Source organism: Protopterus annectens, chromosome 3.part0 (genome assembly GCF_019279795.1).
Source record: "Protopterus annectens isolate FY-2018-M chromosome 3.part0, PAN1.0, whole genome shotgun sequence".
NCBI classification, from domain to species: Eukaryota; Metazoa; Chordata; order Ceratodontiformes; family Protopteridae; genus Protopterus; species Protopterus annectens.
Genome location: NC_056731.1, coordinates 1,210,436,140 through 1,210,457,154, shown reverse-complemented (window position 1 = coordinate 1,210,457,154; position 21,015 = coordinate 1,210,436,140). Strand labels below are relative to the sequence as shown.

General features: G+C 44.9%; 1 protein-coding gene across 1 annotated transcript in view; it reads right to left on the bottom strand.

Annotated features, from left to right (window-relative positions):
- RIOK1 (RIO kinase 1) overlaps positions 1-21,015 on the bottom strand; it is a 623,754-nt gene that overhangs the window by 377,912 nt on the left and 224,827 nt on the right. Inside the window, exon 7 of the mRNA XM_044065411.1 lies at positions 19,369-19,481. Coding sequence (XP_043921346.1) covers positions 19,369-19,481 — 113 coding nt within the window. The remainder of the gene's footprint in view (positions 1-19,368; positions 19,482-21,015) is intronic.

Sequence of the window (21,015 nt, the reverse complement as noted above, 5' to 3'; positions counted from 1 at the left end):
CCTCTACATCAGAATGTTCTGAAAAAATGGAGCCCTGATCAGAAGAGGGAGAATCTTCCTCCACTCTGGGTCTCTTGTCTGGAGGGGGTTGGGAACCCCTGATAAGAGTAATTAAATCCTCAGCCATTTTAAGCATCTGCTTTTTAGGCATGGGGCCTGGAGATGGGTCCTGTGCAACAGGCCTCTTGGGATGCCTGGCTGATTTGGACTTAGTAAAGGCCTTAATGGAAAAGGAAGATGAGGGTCTAAAGACACCATGGGTGGAAGTGAACCTGTCCACATTAGGAGGCTCAACGCTCACAGTGGCTTCGGTGGTTGTAGTCTGGGCCGAGGTACCTGCGGTCTCGGTTACAGAAGACACCGCCAAAGAAGTGTCGTCGGTAGTCAGGGACTGTATAGGCATCTCGCTGAGAACTGGACCATGTGTAGCCGGTTTTGGCGTGGTGTCGGTGGGGACCTCGCGTGTCGGTCCTTGTCCTTGCGTTTTTTGGACAAAACGGTAGTCGGTGTCTCCGACGACATTTTATAATCAAAGGCTTTACCAAAAAAGTGTTGGGCGAACTCCGCCCGACGCTTAATAGTGCGTTTATTGAAAGTAGCGCAAAAGCGACAGCCCGAGATGTCGTGGTCTGGGCCTAAACAAGGTATGCAGAGGAATGGAAATCCTTATGCGGTATTTGCTTCCCACAAGAAATACAATTGTTAACTTTTTCTGACATCGGTCTGAGGCAAGAAAAGTTTCCCCAACGGGGTACTTAGCTTTAATGAAGACTTCGGTTTCCAATTTTTCGTAAATTCAGGAGCTGGCCGACCGGCACTTGCGAACTGCTTCTACTTCGGGCACCGCGCGGCAAAAAAGACTGGAGAAAATGGCGTCGGCTGTGTCTTATATACCCCTGCCTCACTGACGTCAGGAAAGAAAGCGACAACAACCGACGCTGGACCTAGACTTTGAAATTCGGCCGACCGAGGACCCGCCTGACGGCAGAAAACCCATCTGTGATTACTGCAGCTGTATGCACGATGAACATCTGAGAAGAACAACCTCAGAACTGGGGTCACACCCTGCCCTGAGGAGCTCAGAGAGGGCCGGTAGCTGCTGGGGGAGCTGTGACCATAGACGGTGCCACTGAAAAAATAGTTGCCGAACTAGGAGCCACGGTGCTGACAGCCCAATCACTGCTCCGAGAGTGCGCCAGTTCAAACAGAGCCATTGCAGAAAGAGTAATCGGTGCCGAAAGGGAAGCCTCTGCTGTTGGAGTCGAGACAGAATGCACCAGGATGGCCATCGGTACAGAAGTCTCCGGGACCTGGGAGGAGGCCGGAGGAGGATATACAGGTGAATATGCCATGAGAGCTTCCGTTCCAAGAGTGAAGGAAGACCTAGAGGGGGTGGGGGTAATCCTTTAGCTGCCAAAAGCTGGTCCACAGCCCTCACTGCATCTTGTTCTGAAAGACTCCTGGTGGATTTGAAGGAAGCTGCAGAAGGAGATTCAGGTCTGTCAAGAAATGGACTAAACTGTTGTCCCAAAAAGGGATCATAAGGGGGAGAATATCTGGTTCTGGGAAAGTATTCGATCTTCTGAACCGACGGTGTCAGTGGAGCCTTATAAGACATCGGCATCGTGGCAGGAATGCAGGAAGAGAAGTCGAAGCCTGTGTCAAAACCAAGGTCGGCACAGAGGGGGATGGTGCCGAAGCTAGTACAGTGGTTTGAGTCATAATCAAAGGCGGCACCAAGGGAGATGACACGCAGCCTGGTGCCGAAGTAGTCTGCACTGAAGGCGTGGGAGAAGCCCGGTGTCAACTCGGTTCCGAGGACAGAGATGTCGGAACCAAGTTACTCTGTTTCTCTTTATGTTTCTTCACATCCTTTTGCTTAGGAGGTGGTGAGACCACCGTCCCAGAAAGAGCCTCCGAGAATGGTGTTTTCATCATACCCTTCAGAATTAGCTTGTTCTTATGCTCAGCCAATGTACGGTTGCTGTAGCTCGAACAAATATCACAAGATACATTGATGTGGTCAACGCCCAAACAATAAACACACTGGGCGTGACCGTCTGAGTTGGGCATCTTACGCCCGCACTAATCACACTTTTTAAAGCCTAGCTTTACTTTATCAGACATCATGGAAAACAACACTAAGTCCTAAACTACAACATACCCAAAAATGACAATAGCAAGGTTATAGCAGAAGAGTTTTTTTTTTTTTTTTTTAAGCAAATAGAAAAAGGAGGAGTACCAAAAAGGGTACTAAGAAATAGCACAAAGTGGTAGGAAAGGACCTACCAAAGGCAGGGGAAAGGGACAGTACCAAAGATGGTAGAAAGGAGCTGCCAAAGGTAGAGGGTAGTTTTTAGAAAGAAAGTATATAAATCTAAAGACAAGAAGATAATCTTAGGGGAAAAACTGACTCGAAGAAGGTAATTATATAGGTAAATCACAAAAAACACTACACTTACCTGGAGAGCAGGCTTGGCACATCTGACGAGGAACACGGCAAACGAGATCTGAAGAGACTATGAGACGGGCATTGTGGGTAGGTCTTAGCTGAGAGTTTTTTGGCTGGCGCAGGCTTGGTAGCGGTCGTGTCAGTTCCAAGGATGGAACCGAAGTTCTAACAGTAAGGAATGAATAAAGATTTACATCATCAGATATTATATTATTAATCACTTCTGTTTTAGAAAGATTTTTTTGTTCACTTTCCCCCTGCTGACTGTCAGTCATCAGCACCTTCCCGGACAATCAGCCCATTCAGTCACCATCACTAGGATGAGGGTCAACCAAGAGGGGCAGCATTCAAACATCTGTGAGAGATGGGTTTTAGTTTTCTTTGCGTTTTCCTAGCCCTAACCTTCCTATCCACACTTGGTGTAAGCTTGGGGGAGGAGACGTGCAAGGGGCTGGCTGCAAAGGATGCCCTCTCCTCACTTCTGCATGGGGTGCTCCCTTCATGTAGTCTCTCTCTTCCCCAAGGCACCAGTGATGGTTTCCTGGTTTCCCCTAGGGAAGTCACACATTCCAGTGGAAACAGCCCCCACCCCCCACCTCTCAAGACAGGTGAGAAGGGCATGTCCTTTCACTTTTCCCTTGCCTGACTCCTTCCGTGCCAGGGCCACTAATCACATCCCAGTCATCTGGATCCTGCACCAAGCTTTAGAGAGAGAGAATTTGAAGGAAAAGTATTGTTTTCAATTTAAAGAAGTATGCATACTGGAGCTAGAAGGATGTGTTCTGTACTACAAACTGTGTATACCAGCAATCTGTAACTTATGTAAGAATTTAAACAGTTGTTTAATGAATGCTCAGATCTGCTCTGAGCTACAACAAAATGGCATTAAATATACTGACCCCAAGGATATTGCCAATATTCTGGCAGATCGATTCAGTGTAGACTTCACCCCCCTCTCACCCCCTAAAGGGCCCATCTCAATACCGAAATATTGCCATATTCCAGTAATAACGGCCACACAGGTAAAAATCACACTCTCCAAAGCTAAGAATACAGCATCCATGGGACCAGACGACATCCTGGGCTGTGTACTACATGAACTACAAAATGAAATGACACCTCACCTAAGTGTCATGTTTAATCATAGCCTCACCTCAGGCTATGTGCCAACTGAGTGGCACACAGCTACAGTTATCCCGCTCCACAAGGGGGATCCACCTTGGATCCTGGGAACTACCGCCCCATCAGTCTGACGAGCTTGATCTGCAAGGCCATGGAACGTATTATCATGGAACTTATAAACAAAGACATTGGCAACCTTCAAACACTGGACCCGACCCAGTTTGGGTTCGTGAAGGGTCGATCTTGTCTCCTGAACCTGACTGACTTCTTCGAATCAGTCTCCAGAGCTGTGGACGAGGGTAAGGCGGCCCACACAGAGTATCTGGACCTTGCCAAGGCCTTCAACACCATCCCCCACTCTGGAATCACAGATAAACTTAATAAGCTGGGCATTAATCCCTATGTCACTCAATGGGTTGCCAGCTGGCTTACTGACAGAACTCACACTGTAAAAGTAGCCGACTCCAAATCCAGCTCCAGACAAGTGGAGTACCTCAGGGTTCAGTCCTGGGACCGCTCATGTTTGAGATCTACTTCTCTGAAGTACAAGCCAACACTAAGGGACTCTGGCTAACAAAGTTTGCAGATGACTGCAAACTGGGAGCCATTATTGAATCCCCAAATGATGTGGATATTCTACAAAAGGGCCTTACAGAAAGAGATGCTTGGCGACAGAGCCATGGGCTCAAGCTCAATGCCAAGAAATGTATAGTTATCCCCTTTGGGAAAAACATGTACCCATGAATTACCACATAGGTGGCAGTGCACTAAACACCGAAAGTGTGATAAGAGACTTAGGGACACAGGTGGATAGTGGTCTCACCTTCGATAACCACATCGCCACAACAGTCAGGAAATCCTTCTATTTGGCATACCTCATCACTAAGGGCTTTTCATCCAGAAAAAAGGAGGTCATTGTCCCACTGTACTCATCCCTCATTAGACCCATTATAGAATACAACGCCCCATTTGGTATGTAACTCTCAAGACATCTGCAACAACTGGAAAGGCCGCAGAATTACCTCACTAAAAGAATCACAGGCCTAAAGCAGATGCCCTACGCTGACCATCTAAAAAAACTCCAGTTATAGTCTGTCGCATATCGTCTACTCAGAGGCAATTTCTGCTTAACATACAAGGCCATGTCAAACCCAGAGCTGTTGGACATGCTACACTTAAAGAAATCCCAATCCCTCAGAGCCACACGCTCCAGGGATCAACATGCTAGAGGGATAGGTTTCTGACCCAGAGATTCCCCAGACTCTGGAATAGACTGCCCATACATGTCAAGCAGAGCGCCTCTTTGGCCCTCTTCAAAAGGAACCTTGACGATTGGATGGGAGATAGTCACCCTGCTAGACAGACGTCCAGGGAAGTAAATACTGTGGGAAGAAATAGCCAGGGAATTGTTATGGCTAGGCTTGTATAGGCCCTAGGGCCAATAGTCTAGTACCAACCTATGAATGTGTGGGCTGGGGGTGCTGTTCTGGTTGATAATTAGTCATTATTAAATGAGAGGGAGAGAAGGTTGGATGATGTAGGGATAGTGAATCATGAAGTACAATGGATTAGCAAGGAGGAAGTAAGGATAGCTATGAAGAGAATGAAGAATGGAAAAGCTGTTGGCCCAGATGACATACCTGTGGAAGCATGGAGGTGTTTAGGTGAAATGGCAGTGGAGTTTTTAACCAGATTGTTTAATGAAATCTTAGAAAGTGACAGGATGCCTGAGGAATGGAGAAAAAGTGTTTTGGTACCGATTTTTAAGAATAAGGGTGATGTGCAGAGCTGTAGTAACTACAGAGGGATTAAATTGATCAGTCACAGCATGAAGTTATGGGAAAGAGTAGTGGAAGCTAGGTTAAGAAGGGACGTGATGATTAGTGATCAGCAGTATGGTTTCATGCCGGGAAAGAGCACTACAGATGCGATGTTTGCTCTGAGAGTGTTAATGGAGAAGTACAGAGAATGTCAGAAGGAGTTGCATTGTGTTTTTGTAGACTTAGAGAAAGCATATGACAGGGTGCCTAGAGAGGAGTTGTGGTATTGTATGAGGAAGTCAGGAGTGTCAGAGAAGTATGCAAGAGTGGTACAGGATATGTACGAGGGTAGTGTGACAACGGTGAAGTCTGCGGTGGCAGTGACAGATGCGTTTAAGGTGGAGGTGGTGTTACATCAAGGATCAGCTCTGAGCCCTTTCTTATTTGCAGTGGTGATGGACAGGTTGACAAACGAGATCAGACAGGAGTCCCCGTGGACTATGATGTTTGCAGATGACATTGTGATCTGTAGTGAGAGTAGGGAACAGGTAAAGGAGACCCTGGAGAGATGGAGAGATGCTCTAGAGAGAAGAGGAATGAAGGTCAGCAGGACTAAGACAGAATATATGTGTGTGAATGAGTGGGAGGATAGAGGAATGGTGAGGATGCAAGGAGTACAGGTGGCGAAGGTGGATGAGTTTAAATACTTGGGGTCAATAGTTCAGAGTAACGGTGAGTGTGGAAGAGAGGTGAAGAAGAGAGTACAGGCAGGATAGAGTGGGTGGAGAAGAATGTCAGGAGTGATTTGTGACAGACGAGTACCTGTAAGAGTGAAAGGGAAGGTCTACAACAGGGTATAGAGACCAGCTATGTTACATGGGTTGGAGACAGTGGCACTGACAAAAAGGCAGGAGTTTGAGCTGGATGTGGCAGAGTTAAAGATGTTAAGATTTGCACTGGGTGTGACAAGGTTGGACAGGATTAGGAATAAGTATATTAGAGGGTCAGCCCAGGTTGGAAGGTTTGGAGACAAAGCCAGAGAGGCAAGATTACGTTTGTTTGGACATGTGCTGAAGAGGAATGCTGAGTATATTCGGAAAAAGATGCTAAGGATGAAGCTACAAGGTAACAGGAAAAGAGGAAGGCCTAAGATAAGGTTTATGGATGTGGTAAGAGAGGACATGCAGGTGGTTGGTGTGACAGAGCAAGATGCAGAGGACAGGAAGAAATGGAAACAAGTGATCCGCTGTGGCGACCCCTAACGGTAACAGCCGAAAGATGATGATGATTAAATGCAACAAGAATGGTCAAGGAGGGGTAGCTATCTGGTTTGGAATAATGTATTTTTAGTATGGTTCATATTCATAAATGTACTACTTATACTTCTGAAATGAAGAGCCTTTACTTAACATTTTGTCCTGTTCAACTCAAATTAGTGGTGGGTGTGTGTGTGCGTGTGTATCTGCACGTTATGGGAAAAAAATGTGTGTGTGTGTGTGTGTGTGTGTGTGTGTGTGTGTGTGTGTGTGTGTGTGTGTGTGCCTCTACATGCTATGAAAAAAAATCCATTCCCTTGAAGGAAAAGACCCCCCCCCCATACTAGTATAAACATACACAGAAATTTAAAATGCTGACATTAGAAAAAATGAAAATTTTACAGAAAATAAGGTTGCCTGACTAATGTGTAAAGCCAGGGGAATAATACAGATTTTGTAAGGGAGATTGTGGAGGATATAAGCTTCTGTCATAGAACTGGACAATTCTGAAAATTAAGCAGTTTAAAGGTAATAATTTGACTGGATCGCCATGATGACTCGTAGTGGGCTTTGACAAAATTAAGAGTGACTGGTGGTTTGTCCTCAGGACTACACACAGGAAAAAAAGAACTGCCCAATGTATGCTTATCAACAGTATACAGTTACATTTTACTTGTTTTATTTTTAAGTTGGTTTAAAATAAAAGTGTGTGCTGTACTTCACTCTGTTTATTATAATACAGTAGCTGCTCTTCTAGTTTTGAACACTTGGGGAAGCAGTGGTGGAAGGTGGAAAAGCCCTGACTGACATGTACAATACTAAAATGAAAACACTTTATGTAACTGAGCTACTGCTATCACTAAAAGGCAAGTCAATGCTTCTTACTGGTTACCAAACTACTACTGCAAATTTATACCAAACTTCACTATAGAGCATGGCCCTGACTGATTTATCCAACAGGAGGACCTCTGGACTTCAAATGGACAAAGAGAGACAGACCAGACATCCAAAAAGATGAAGACTAGCTTGTGCTCTGAATCCATCTTTTTAGCTGCTGATTTCACAGTGTTCATGCATGTCTCAGATATGAGCACAGCAGTAGCAGCAGTACAAGCACAAGTTTTTGAAGCCGGCAGAATGCCCAATTTGCTACATCAGTCAGATGATAATAACACTGAACAAATGTAATAGGTGACTGTTTGACTATTAAAGGGGTGCGATATTCCCTTTACTGTTATCTCCTGGACAGACAATTTTTACTTGTTAGAAAACATACGCCCCTCTCTCACCTTCAATGACTCTTCAAGCAGATAGTAATTATAAGCTTACCAGGTAGACTTTGTTACTACAGCCATTTTAACTTAATGCAGTACACCACCTCCACCCGAGTCAAACTAATGCAGATGGACTCCCCCCAGGTCTAAACCTCATCTGCAAGTTCTAGACCTGATGATTCCATGCATCGAGGAGGTGTCATGTTTGCTAGTTTTCAACACAAGGGGGAGCAAAAGGGAAGGTAATAAAACCCTAACTAAAACTATGGTACATAGTACAAGTTGTTTTTTTGACAACTTACAAGCTTTACAGGCAAACAGGAAGCTCCCTGAGGAAAACCATCTGTATTTTATATGAGCCTGAGCTCAGCAGGCAAAACTTGTTACTCTACCTCTAACACCTAGAGGTACTTCTGAGGGAAGACCAAGGTGTCTTTGAGCGGAAGATGTCTTTAGTAGAGTAAGCTGCTACACAGTAAATGACCCTGTGTAGTCTGCCTTGCCTGTGTGATGAACCGGTGTAGTCTGCCTTGCCTAATTGAGAAGCTACTGAGTGTTCCCTACCTGCAGCAATATTACTGCATGTGATGTGAAGGTGCTAATGGGAAATGCCTATTAGTCTTGTTTCTTTAGGGGCCAGCTTTAAGAAACTCTTTTGAGTGAACTGTGCTTCATGGAAACAAAGCCATCCTGATCTGTTATCTTTCACAAGGGTTTAAGTAATGTTTTAAAGACTAAATTTTGTTTAAAATTTCAGTTTCTTCCTGCATTGCCATGAAGAACACTTTTTTTGTTGAACTCCCTTGTAAATCAGCCCAAGATGAAGCTTAGAAAACTGAGGATTATGGATTACTACAGAACTCAAATACAAAGGTTTAGATGGCATAACTTGTGAATACTGAATCTGCACAGCTGAAAACTCTTAGTTATGTACTTACCATAACGATAGATGTATGTGATCCATCTCGCCCACATTCAATACTGATGGGCTCGGAGCTGAGAATCGGCTCCGACTCGGCCGTTCTGACTAGCACAAAGTCTCTCATTGGCTGGGCCAACCCTATATCCCAGGATGCACCACGCCCAAAACCCCAGATCTAGTTTGCCCCCAACACATTCTTCCACCCACAGAACACACAAGAGACAAGTGTAAGAGGAGAGAAAAAACAATATCCTCATGGGAATCAAACAATACTTGTCTCCTCCAAATCCAACAGGAAGGGGGAAGAACAGCGGGTACGTAAGAATGTAGGCAAGATGGATCACATACATCTATCGTTATGGTAAGTACATAACTAAGAGATGTAATGTGATCCTATCTTGCCTACATTCAATACTGATGGGACAGCATCCCTAGCACCTAAATCCTGGAAGGCTCACTGGAAAACACTCCTGAGCACTGTGGAACCAAAGGAAGCACGACCTCTAGATGCCATTTATAATGAGAAATAAAGGTATGTGGAGAAGTCCAAGTAGCCGCTGCACAAATCTCATCCATGGACAGCCTAGCGTGAAAGGCCACTGAAGTTGCCATAGCCCTGGTAGAATGCGCCTTCACTGGAAAGGGAAGATTCCTACCCTTCGATGCATAAATGAATGAGATGCAAGCTCTAATCCACCTAGCGATAGTCACCTTGGTTACAGATCTGCCAATTCTGTTGTCCGAAAAGGACACAAACAACTGGTCTGATTTTCTCTCCTGTTGTGTCCTATTCAAATAAAACCTCAATTGTCTATGTACATCCAACTGGTGAAATATAGATGATTGTAAAATGGTTCACACAGCTTATCTAGATCTCGCCAAGGCTTTCGACACCATCCCCCACTCTGGAATTATAGATAAGCTCACTAAACTAGGTATAAATCCCTATGTCACAAGATGGGTTGCCAACTGGCTCACGGACAGAACCCACACTGTGAAAGTAGCGGATTCCAAATCCGACATCAGACCAGTGACAAGTGGAGTACCACAGGGTTCAGTCCTGGGTCCTCTCCTGTTTGGTATCTACTTCTCTGAAGTGCAGGCCAACACAGAAGGTCTTTGGCTAACAAAGTTTGCAGATGACTGCAAACTAGGAGCCATAATCGAAACTCCTAAAGATGTGGACAAACTACAAAAGGGCCTCACTGAGAAAGATACCTGGTGTCAAAGCCATGGCCTGAAGCTCAATGCCAAAAAGTGTATTGTCATCTCCTTCGGTAAAAGCTCTGTACCCATGAACTACCACATAGCTGGTAGTCTACTTAATGCCGAAAATGTGATGAGACCTTGGGACACAGGTGGACAGTAGTCTCTCCTTTGATAATCACATCGCCACAGTGGTCAGGAAATCCTTCTACATGGCTCATCTCATCACAAAAGGATTCTCATCCAGAAAAAAAGAGGTCATTGTTCCCCTCTACTCATCACTCATTAGACCCATTATAGAGTACAATCCCTTTTGGTATGTACCTCACAAGACATCTACAACAACTGGAAAGACCACAGAAATACCTCACAAAGAGGATTACTGGCCTCAAATAGATGCCCTATGCAGACCATCTCAAAAAACTACAGCTTTACTCCATCGCATATCGCCTACTCAGGGGCGATCTCTGCAAAACATACAAAGCTATGTCAAACCCAGAGCTGTTGGACATGCTCCACTTAACGAAATCCAAATCCCTCCGAGCTACACGCTCTAGGGACCTTAACCTTGTCACCACAATAAATAGAACATGCTGGAGGGATAGATTCCTGTCCCAGAGACTTCCCATACTCTGGAACAGACTACCTATCTATGTCAAACTGAGCTCCTCATTAGCACTTTTCAAGAAAAATCTTGATGATTGGATGGGAAATGGGAAATTCACCCCGGGGATCACTTCTGTGGCTCTGCTCGACAGGGGCATAGGAAAATAATTTTCTTGGGTGGCGAAAGCCAGGGTACATTTTTTGGCTAGGCTTGTATGGGCCCTAGGGCCGATAGGTTCATAGGTAGGTACTAGGCTATGTATTCTGCTTTGTTGAAGAATTGTGGAAAAAAGACTGGTAGCTCAATAGCCTGTTGGAGACAAAATGCAAAAGATACCTTAGGGAGAAAGGAAGGATTTAGTCTTAGAGATTCTCTGTCATTGTGAAAAATCAAATAAGGAGGTTTGACAGAAAGGGCTTGAAGCTCCGATACCCTTCTAGCTGAAGTAATGGCTACCAAAAATGCAGTCTTCCATGATAAGAATTTTAATTCGCAAGTGGCTGCAGGTTCTCGTGATCTTGCCACGTACCTTGAACCGTCCTGCCCAGGTAATGTCCCCCCCACCCCATCTGGGAGGTGTCCGTGGTTACCATGGCAACGGGGGGGGGTGAACGATTTTCCTTGATTCAGATTGGAGGGGAGAAGCCACCAACGAAGATCTTGTCTGCATCTCTCCGTAATGAAAACCGGATGGGACAAGGGCAGATCCTGATATGACCACTGGGCCGAAAGGAGCCATTGAAGTATTCGCATGTGCAACCTGGCAAGAGGGACTAGAAGGATGGTAGCCGCCATTGTTCCCAGCAACTGCAGAACTGTTCTGGCTTGAGCTTTTCTGCGGGGCAATAAGGCCATAACTTGAGCCTGTAACACCTTTATTCTGTCTAACGGTAGGAATGCTCGCATCTCTACAGAGTCTAGCTCTCCGCTGATAAAGGCAACACGCTGTGATGGCAGCAATACAGATTTTGCCCAATTGAAGATAATTCCTAACAGATGTCCCCATTTGAAGGTGGTTCACATTGGTATTGAATGTAGGCGAGATAGGATCACATTACATCTCTTAGTTATGTACTTACCATAACGATAGATGTATGTGATCCATCTCGCCTACATTCTTACGTAGATGCCTGGTGGGGGCGGTGAGGAGCCAGTCGTCTAGATAAGGAAACACCTGGAATCCTAGACATCTCAGGTGAGCCGTCACCACTGCCAAACACTTGGTAAACACCCTGGGGGCTGTGGTGAGACCAAAGGGCAGGGCCCGGAATTGGAAATGACTGGCTCCCAGCCGGAAGCGTAAATTATGCCTGGAGGCCTTGTTTATCTTGATGTGATAATAGGCGTCCTTGAGATCTATGGAGCACATCCATACTCCTTTCTCCAGCAAGGGGAGAATGGATTGTAACGTGACCATTCGGAACTTGGACATTTTCACAAAGCGGTTTATATGGCTGAGATCCAGAATGGGTCTCAAGTCCCCTGTTCTTTTCGGCACCAAAAATAATCTTGAGTAAGTTCCTGATCCAATCTGGTCTGTGGGGACAGACTGGATGGCTCCTTTTCTTATCAGCTTTGAGATTTCTAGTGCTGCTTGATCCCGCTGACTGGGTGGAACGTCCGGGATTCTTTTTGATGGTGGGGGAGAACGGATGAAGGGAATGGTATAACCTCTGGCGATGATTCAAAGCACCCATCGATCCTGAGTGATGGACTCCCAGGCCTGAAGATGCTCCGAAAAGCGACCCCCGACTGGCTCCGGAGACGCACAGTCAGATAATCCCTCATGGATGCTGGAAGGAGGAGCCATGAAAGGATTCATGGTTTCCTGTATTGTGGGGGCCTCCGCCGCCTCTGAGGTGACGTCTTCCGGAGTAATTTCCCCCTCCTCTGCCTCTGGAGGGGGGTTCACTCTGATGGGCAGGGGAAGACTTTTGAGACTTTCTGAACCACATTTTTCCTCCCCTCTGAGCCTTGGGATAAGGTCTAGTGGGGAAGAGAAAAACGGGCCCCAATGGCAGACAAAGTCTTACCCTCCTGCTCACATCTCGTGAGGGTGTCTTTCACTTTGGGTCCAAAAAGGGAGGACCCGTCGAAAGGGGCGTCTATGAAAGAAGACTTGAAAGCCTCCGCAAAATGACACAAGCACATCCAAGCTTGCCTCCTGAGGGCTACACCTGAACTCGCTGCTCTACCCGCCACCTCGGCTGCATAAGATACGAGCCTCATGGACGAGTTGACGATGGAAGAAAGGGTAGACAGCTGGGTGTTAACAGACTGGGTCAATGCCTCAGGCACGTTACCCGCCAGAGTATCTCCCAACTCTTTAATGAGATCCCTTTGGAGCCGCGTAAAATGACACAAGTAATTCAGTGACCACAAAGTAAAGGTCGCTGAAGACAGGGTACGCTTCCCATACCTATCCATGCTCCTAGACTCCTTATTAGGAGGATGGATGGAAGTAGAAGCCTCTGCCACGTCCTGCTGAGTGGCAGATGCCACCACCATGGCATTCACAGGAACTCCCTTGGTCAAAAACTCTTTCCCAGGAGGGGCCGATAGGAATTTATTGGGGCGGCTAGGAACTGGCTCCACAGAGTCAGGGTGTTCCCACACCCTTCGACAAATATGATCCAACAATTCATCGAAGGGTGGAGACACCCAAGAGGCGGAAGGCTGGGTTCCGAAGGCCTTGACGAAGACCAACTCCTCCTCAGAAGGGTTTTTGGATGACCAGTCGCCCCGCTGTCTCAAGATCTCCAGGATGTCGGAGAATGAGACATCATCCGAGGATGACTTCGGGGACCCTTCTGCATCATCGAGGTCGGTGTCCGAGGTGACAGACTCATCTTGGGAGTCTAGGTGCTTCCTCTTACACAGCTTCTTTCTGGGAGACTCTTCACGCACAGACTCTGAAGGGCCTTCAGAAAGCAGGGGACCACACATGGAGGTATCCTCAGGCCTTGGAGCCCCGCTGTCCAGAGACAGAGGGTCGCCAGAAACTCTAGTCATAGTGACCAGGGAGGGAGAAGCCGATTCGGGTGAAGTCACCAAAGACTTGGCCAGCGCGCTCCTCATAGCCTCGAAGGTGGGTCCCCCCGAATTGGAGGAAGGGCCTGTCTCCAAAACCATGACTGGAGTCAGGGTTCCCCTAGCCGAAGCACCAAGGGGGAGACTCGGAACCGAAGTCAGTGGTCCCGATGATGTATCACCCTCTGGCCCGACTGAGGACCCCCGAGTACCGAAACCTGCAGAAGGAATTGAGAAGGTTGGAGCTGAGGCCGAAACCGAAAGACTGGCGGGGGGTCTCGGAACCGACCCAAGGACTTCACTCGACTCAGCACTCTCCGACTCCGACAACACCAAGGTTGTCGGAGGAGGAAGGAATGGAACCGATACTATGGTGGGCTCTGGAGCCGAAAATAATTTAGATAACACTGGCAACTGTAGGAGTCTCTGGACCACCCTATCTATGTCCGGATCAGATAACCTGGAGGACCTGGAGGAGACAGAAGGGGGTCGAGAAACCTTTCCCATCGGATCCGAGACATGCCGAGGAGAACGGCTTCGAATCGGCCCCAAGATGATCGGAGCCGAAGCAGGCTCGAGAAGCACCGAAACCTTCTTTGGCGCCGAAAGCCGTGGAACCAAAGAAGCCGGCTCCGAAATGGAAAGTATTAGCTGCAGCTCCGAAACCAGTGGAACCGAGACAGTGGGCCCTGCTGTCGACCCTGAATCCTGCGGCTCCGAGACCAATGGAGCCGAGGAAGGAGACACAGCTTTAGACCCCAGAGGATGGAGCTGGGGACATCTTTTTCGACTTAGCCCTGGACTTTTCAGAGGGAGGAGAAACAGCTTCCTCAAAGGAGAGTTTGATTAAACCCTTCAGGATAAGTTTATTTTTTCTCTCCTGCAAAACTCTCGAAGAGAAAGCATGACAGGCACTGCAAGAGTCTTGCAAGTGTTTGGCGCCAAGGCAGTATACGCAAATCACGTGACTGTCTTTCAAAGACATTTTATAGCTACACTTTGCACATTTTTTAAAGCCCAATGGCTTATGTTCTTTTTCTTTAGTAGACATGATGCACAAACACAAGTCAAACACAAGTTAAACACTGGGGGGGGGGGGGGACGGCTCTAAGTTAAATGCAGAGACACAAGATAGGGCAAAGGCCCTCTAACTAAAACGGGCCTAGCCCGCCAAACAGAAGGATCACTCACACAACAGGAATAAACAATCCCACTCAAACAACAAGTCAATTACTACAACGTAGCTATGAAAATAGCTTTTGAATATAAATTTTCCTACAGAAAACGCTATGAGATATGAAAAAAATCACAAAAGAGGGTACTTAGCCACAGCCAAGTTGAGACCACGTCGATACTCCAAGAGCGGCAAACGAGATCTGGGGTTTTGGTCGTGGTGCATCCTGGGATATAGGGTTGGCCTAGCCAATGAGAGACTTCGTGCTAGTCAGAACGGCCGAGTCGGAGCCGATCAGTATTGAATGTAGGCAAGATAGGATCACATTACATCTGATGTTAACTGACCACAAAATCTTCATATTTTGTTATGATATTAGGCAAAGAACTGAAAGAGTGGATGTTTATAGCCTTGGCACTCAGTTTCTGTCTGATAACTGATTAGGACTGATGCCCGTTTTCTGGGTATGAAAGTTTGAAGAAAGTGGAATAGATTACATTGCTACACATTGTCTCCTTTTTGAAAGTGATATTGTCCATGTTGTCTGTAGTGAGAACATTCAACGAAATTATGTGAGGTTTAGGAAAAGAAAATAATTTTATGCTGTACTATTAGAAACATAAGGGGATTTACTTGCATCAGTGCATGTCCAATTATCTCAGAATTCAATATGTGTACATTACATTAATACATAACGATGTCTAAAGGAGACTGTGACTACAATTTAAAATGGGTTCACTGACTGCTTTGTTCTGCAATATTAAATGAAAGTCACTGTTTTAGAAAAAAAAAGTGTGAAAACAAGCAGTCTTCTTGACTGTCAATTGTTTTTAATTATCCTACATTTAAATATTGTGCTCATTAGCGGAAATCTGTGAAACAAAGTATATGGAAGCATGCAATAGTATCAATCCCAACACAGTAGGCATTGCACCATGCTTTCTAGTCAGTGGAAGGGGTGTACAAGTAAAAACTCCTAAATCAACCCCCACCCACCCACCACCTATGGATAATGGTAAAAATCCCAAATTTCTGCTTCTCTCTTGTTATGGTGTAAGATGTAAGGGGTCAGAAGGAATGCATGACACAGGAGGGGATGGGGGCTTGAATGATCACAGCAGGGACAAAAGCCAAAACAAATGATAAAAAATAATATCTTAAACACCCATAAAAAATATATAGTGTATGGTCAACTTTATAGCTGTCTTTCAATTCTGACAGAAATCAAGGGTTGCTTAGTAGACAGGATGCAATATCTTGTACAGTACTAGAGTGACACATAGATCACTAATTGCAACATAAATGCAAATAAGAAATAAGCTCTCTTACCTGCACCGATAGCATACAGGTGATGTAACTATAACCTAAGTAGCTCAAGTTTATACATACACTATATATATTTTATGGGTGTTTAAGATATTATTTTTTATCATTTGTTTTGGCTTTTGTCCCTGCTGTGATCATTCAAGCCCCCATCCCCTCCTGTGTCTTTAGTTATTCAGGAACCTGGGTGGCAACTCCCAGATATGCTCTGAGTTAGTGCAAAATGACAAAATATACACTGAACCCACAGACATTCCCAACATCCTGGCAGACAGGTTCAGTTGTAACTTCTCCCCCCCCCCCCCCCAAAAAAGAGCAAATGTCTATCCCAACAGAGTGTAGCCTCCCTGACATCACAGATGCACAGGTGAGAGCTGCCCTCTCCAAAGCAAAAAACACAGCATCAATGGGACCGGACGGTGTCCCGGGCTGCGTCTTACATGAGCTCCAAGAAGAACTGAACCCTCACATAAAATCAATGTTCAATCTCAGCCTTACTACAGGATATGTACTTAAGGAATGGCGTACAGCAACAGTGGTCCCACTCCACAAAGGTGGTGCCACAACGGACCCTGGAAACTATCGCCCTATAAGCCTGACTAGCCTGGTCTGCAAAGCTATGGAGTGTAACATCATGAAACTCAGAAACAAAGACATTGGGAACCTCCAAACACTGGATCCTACCCAATTCAGCTTTGTTAAGGGCAGATCTTGCCTCTTGAACCTGGTCGACTTCTTTGAAACAGTCACCAAGGCCATAGATGAAGGGAAGGTAGTCCACACAGCCTACCTGGACCTCGCAAAAGCCTCTGACACAATACCCCACTCGAGTATCATAAATAAGCTCACCAGCTTAAATATCAACCCCTACGTCACAAGATGGGTTGCAAATTGGCTCAGGGATAGAACCCACATGGTCAGAATTGCAGGTGCCATGTCAGACTCTAAACCAGTTACAAGTGGCATCCCACAAGGCTCAGTCCTGGGACCTCTCTTGTTCGGTATATATTTCTCTGAGGTACAGGCTAACACGGGAGGACTATGGCTGTCCAAGTTCACAGATGACTGCAAACTGGGTGCCATAATCGACTGACACAAGCATCCTCCAAAAGGGTCTCACAGAGACGGACAACTGGTGCCAGAGCCATGGCCTAAAGCTAAATGCCAAAAAGTGCATAGTCATCCCCTTTGGGAAAAACAAAGTGCCCACAAATTACCACATAGGTGGTAATCCATTAAGTACGGAAAAAGTAATTAGGGATTTGGGGACCCAAGTAGATAGCAATCTCTCCTTTGACAATCACGTTGCCAAAGTGGTTAGAAAGACCTTCTATATAGCCCACCTTATCACGAAAGGGTTCACATCTAGATCAAGAGAGGTCATTGTGCCCCTCTACTCATCACTCATCAGGCCCATAATTGAATACAATGCCCCATTTGGGATGTACCTTACCCGACACCTGCAGCAACTGGAAAGACCCCAAAGGTACCTCACCAAGAGGATCAAGGGACTCAGATGCCCTACGCAGTTAGGTTAAAGAAACTCCAGCTCTACTCAGTTGCTTACCGCCTACTCAGAGGTGATCTGTGCCTGACGTATAAAGCCATGTCCAAAACAGAATTAATGGACATGCTCCACCTCAGGAAATCCAAATCCCTTACAGCTACATGTTCCAGGGACTTAAACCTCAGCACAGAAATAAATAGGACATGCTGGAGGGACAGATTCATATCCCAGAGACTCCCCTCACTCTGGAACAAAATCCCAATCCATGCTAGGCAGAGCCCCTCAATGACCCTCTTCAAGAGAATACTTGATGAGTGGATGGGAGATTGTAGGTTTACCCCTGGGATCTCTTCTGTGTCCCTACTAGACAGAGGCACAGTAAACTAACCTTAAAAGGGCTATCTTCTGTGACCTACTATACAGAGGCACAGTCAACTAATTTAAAAGGGTGGCAAAAGCCAATCACACTCTGGCTAGGCTTATAAATGCCCTAGGGCAGATAGCTTAGTATCAACCTATGAAGTTTGAACAGTGGCTCTTGAGTGGTGGTCCTCTGGTCTTGGCTACACTACTATGCAGGTGGAACTCTGCAAGTAAGCCGTTGACCAGGAGGATGTAGGTTTGGAGTCCCAAGCCAGTAATGTCAGTGCTCAAATGGCATGTAGGCGGGAGCACTTACGTGTCATGGAAGGGCAATGAATTCTCCCACAAAAATGGAGAAACCAATTCACCCCAAAGGAAGAGGTAACTGCAGGTGTACAGTAAGAGGAAAACAGTCTCCTCCACCTCTGACAGCAAGTTTATGTCAGACAATTAAGAATGTACCCGTTTGCTTGCAAAGGCTAGAAGATTAAGACAGCCATTGTGGTCCTTGGTCTGGGGGGATAAGCCAGACTCACTAAGCAAGCAAGACAGTGCAAACCCTGTGGCTGTTAGCTGATGCAGCAGTGCTAGTGGGAGGTAATAAAGCACCTTCATGGCCGCCTGATGATGGCAACATCCAGAGTGGGGGAGAACTGATGCTCAGCAGACATGGGGACAATAAATAAACAGGAAAAAATGGTCTCTTTACTGAAGCAGCCTAGCGTGAAGTTCTTGGTCTAGAATTCTGTAGACTGGGAAACTAAGTGAAATACCTGCAGCCAAAAGCAAGATCCAGCTAATCCATTTAAGAGTCTGACACAATCTTAACTTCTCTGAGGCCAGAAAAAAATATTTTAGGTGATCCCATGCTACTTGTATCTTGCAGGAATAAGATAATAAAGGCAGTGCTACCCAGTACTCAATATCTGTCTGTCATTAAAGCTTGAAAAGCCATGTTTTGCTGTTGACTGCTTTGGACAGTCTATCCTGAACTATCCTAATTTGACACATGGGTATGACATATAGATTCACCAAAATAATAGCTTCTTTGCAAGGGAAAAGCTGTGGCTATAGAGTTCAGTTCATCTCAGTGATGTCAGAAAGAAAACAGAATGAATTTTTGGATAAGGGCACATTCTCAAGCAGAGAGCATGAAACGGGTCAAAAAATGTTAAATAACAAACGAGCTTAGCTACAGGTATTCATACTGGACTGGTATTAGTTGGTTTACTATAGAAAGGCAAATATCTCTAGCAGAATTGTAAGAATCAGCAGGTAAGTACAATTTTGCTTTAATAATTTACATGCCTGTTTCAGTAATCCCTATAATATTTACTAAAATACTTCACCTTAAAGTAATATATGTACCTACCGAAATTCTCCACTAACATATTTATCTCGATCTTTAAACATCAAAATAGAGGTCTTGTAAATCTTTATAGCTCTATTCTCCCCCTTTGTTGTCGTAGCATGGTACACATTAGCCTGTACAAAAAAAAAATAAATACAATCATTAAGTGGCAGTTTAAAATAAAGAAATACAAATATACATCATGCTGACACTATAAAATAAGAAAGTCAATCACTACTTAATGTTGACAAGAAAAAATAATTTATTACTTAAAAACACTGTTTACCACTAAATTCAGCTGAACCCTGATGACATATGGGTAGTTCACCTCTCAACTGTCCCTGATTTTGCAGAACATTCCTGATGTTTGCCTTATGTTTTCCCTGTCCCTCATATAATGTTAAATCTTCTGGTAAATCAGTGAGGATTACAGACAGTTAATAATGCCATACATTAAAGAATCAGACTTCTTATATGTTCAGAAAATGCACTGTGATGTAAAACCTGCTGTCTTATAAACCTTTTAAGTGAATTACAGTAAAATTTAACATTGTCCCTAATTTGGGGTCTTTGTCCCAAGTTATTTTTGTCTTGGTCTTTTGATTAAAAAAAGATACAACAGCTACAACAAAGACAACACATAACATAGTAATACAAGTTCCCTATTACGAGAGCGAAAGTCCGTTTAAGCGAATCCGTAAACGTCGACAAATATTGCGCGAACCGGCATTACAGCGAACGTCCAAAACCGCAAATTTGGAAATGTTGAATTACCATGGTTGGCCTGTCTGTGGTATAGCTCCATAAGGTAAGTGTGCGATAGTTACGGACCTTAGGGTTAGGGAGGGGTTAAGGATAGTGCATAGATAGTTGTATATGTGGGGTTTAGTGTAAGGTTAGAAGTAGGGTTTTGGTGCTTTACTTTAGGGTTAGAAGTAGGGTTTGGTTAGTGTATGTATGTGGTTTATTTATTTTGTTTGGGTAGGTAGTATGTAGCGGGTGGTGGGGTTGGCCGACTATGACAGTTTTAGATTTAAAATTTCACAGTTTAGTGCGTTCGGTATTCTCGCGGTTCACGCAATTCGTGTCAGTGTTTTGGTATTCGCTCAAAAGGAGTTTTGTTCTGGCAATATAGACCCGTTATATGTATAAATGTATATATGTGTGTGTGTGTGTGTGTGTGTGTGTGTGTGTGTATGTGCGTGCATATATATATATATATATATCGCTCTCTCTCTCTATATATATATATATATATATATATATATATCATAAAACCGCACACTATGAAGATTTAGAATGATAAAAAATAGAACTTCAATCAATGGAGTAAGAAAGGCACACTGACGCTGAATGGATATTAAGCTTTTGTTAAATACGTTTAATACATAGATAAATATAGATATATGTGGCATCTACATCTTCTCTACCAGATAAAAAGGAAACAGGTCATGCTGGGATAATATCAAGCTGCTACACAGATGCGTCTTGAGGTTCCACAGAAAAAAGCCTGTATGATGTAAAATACATTATACAACTTGAACATAGAGCTTCTTGCAGATGAATCATGACCTGTGGCTCTCCCTGACTAGTTTTTGTTTAAACAGAAGTGCAACTGTAACATATCTGTCAGCAAAGCTAGTGAATAGTAGAAAAGTACAGGTGTGT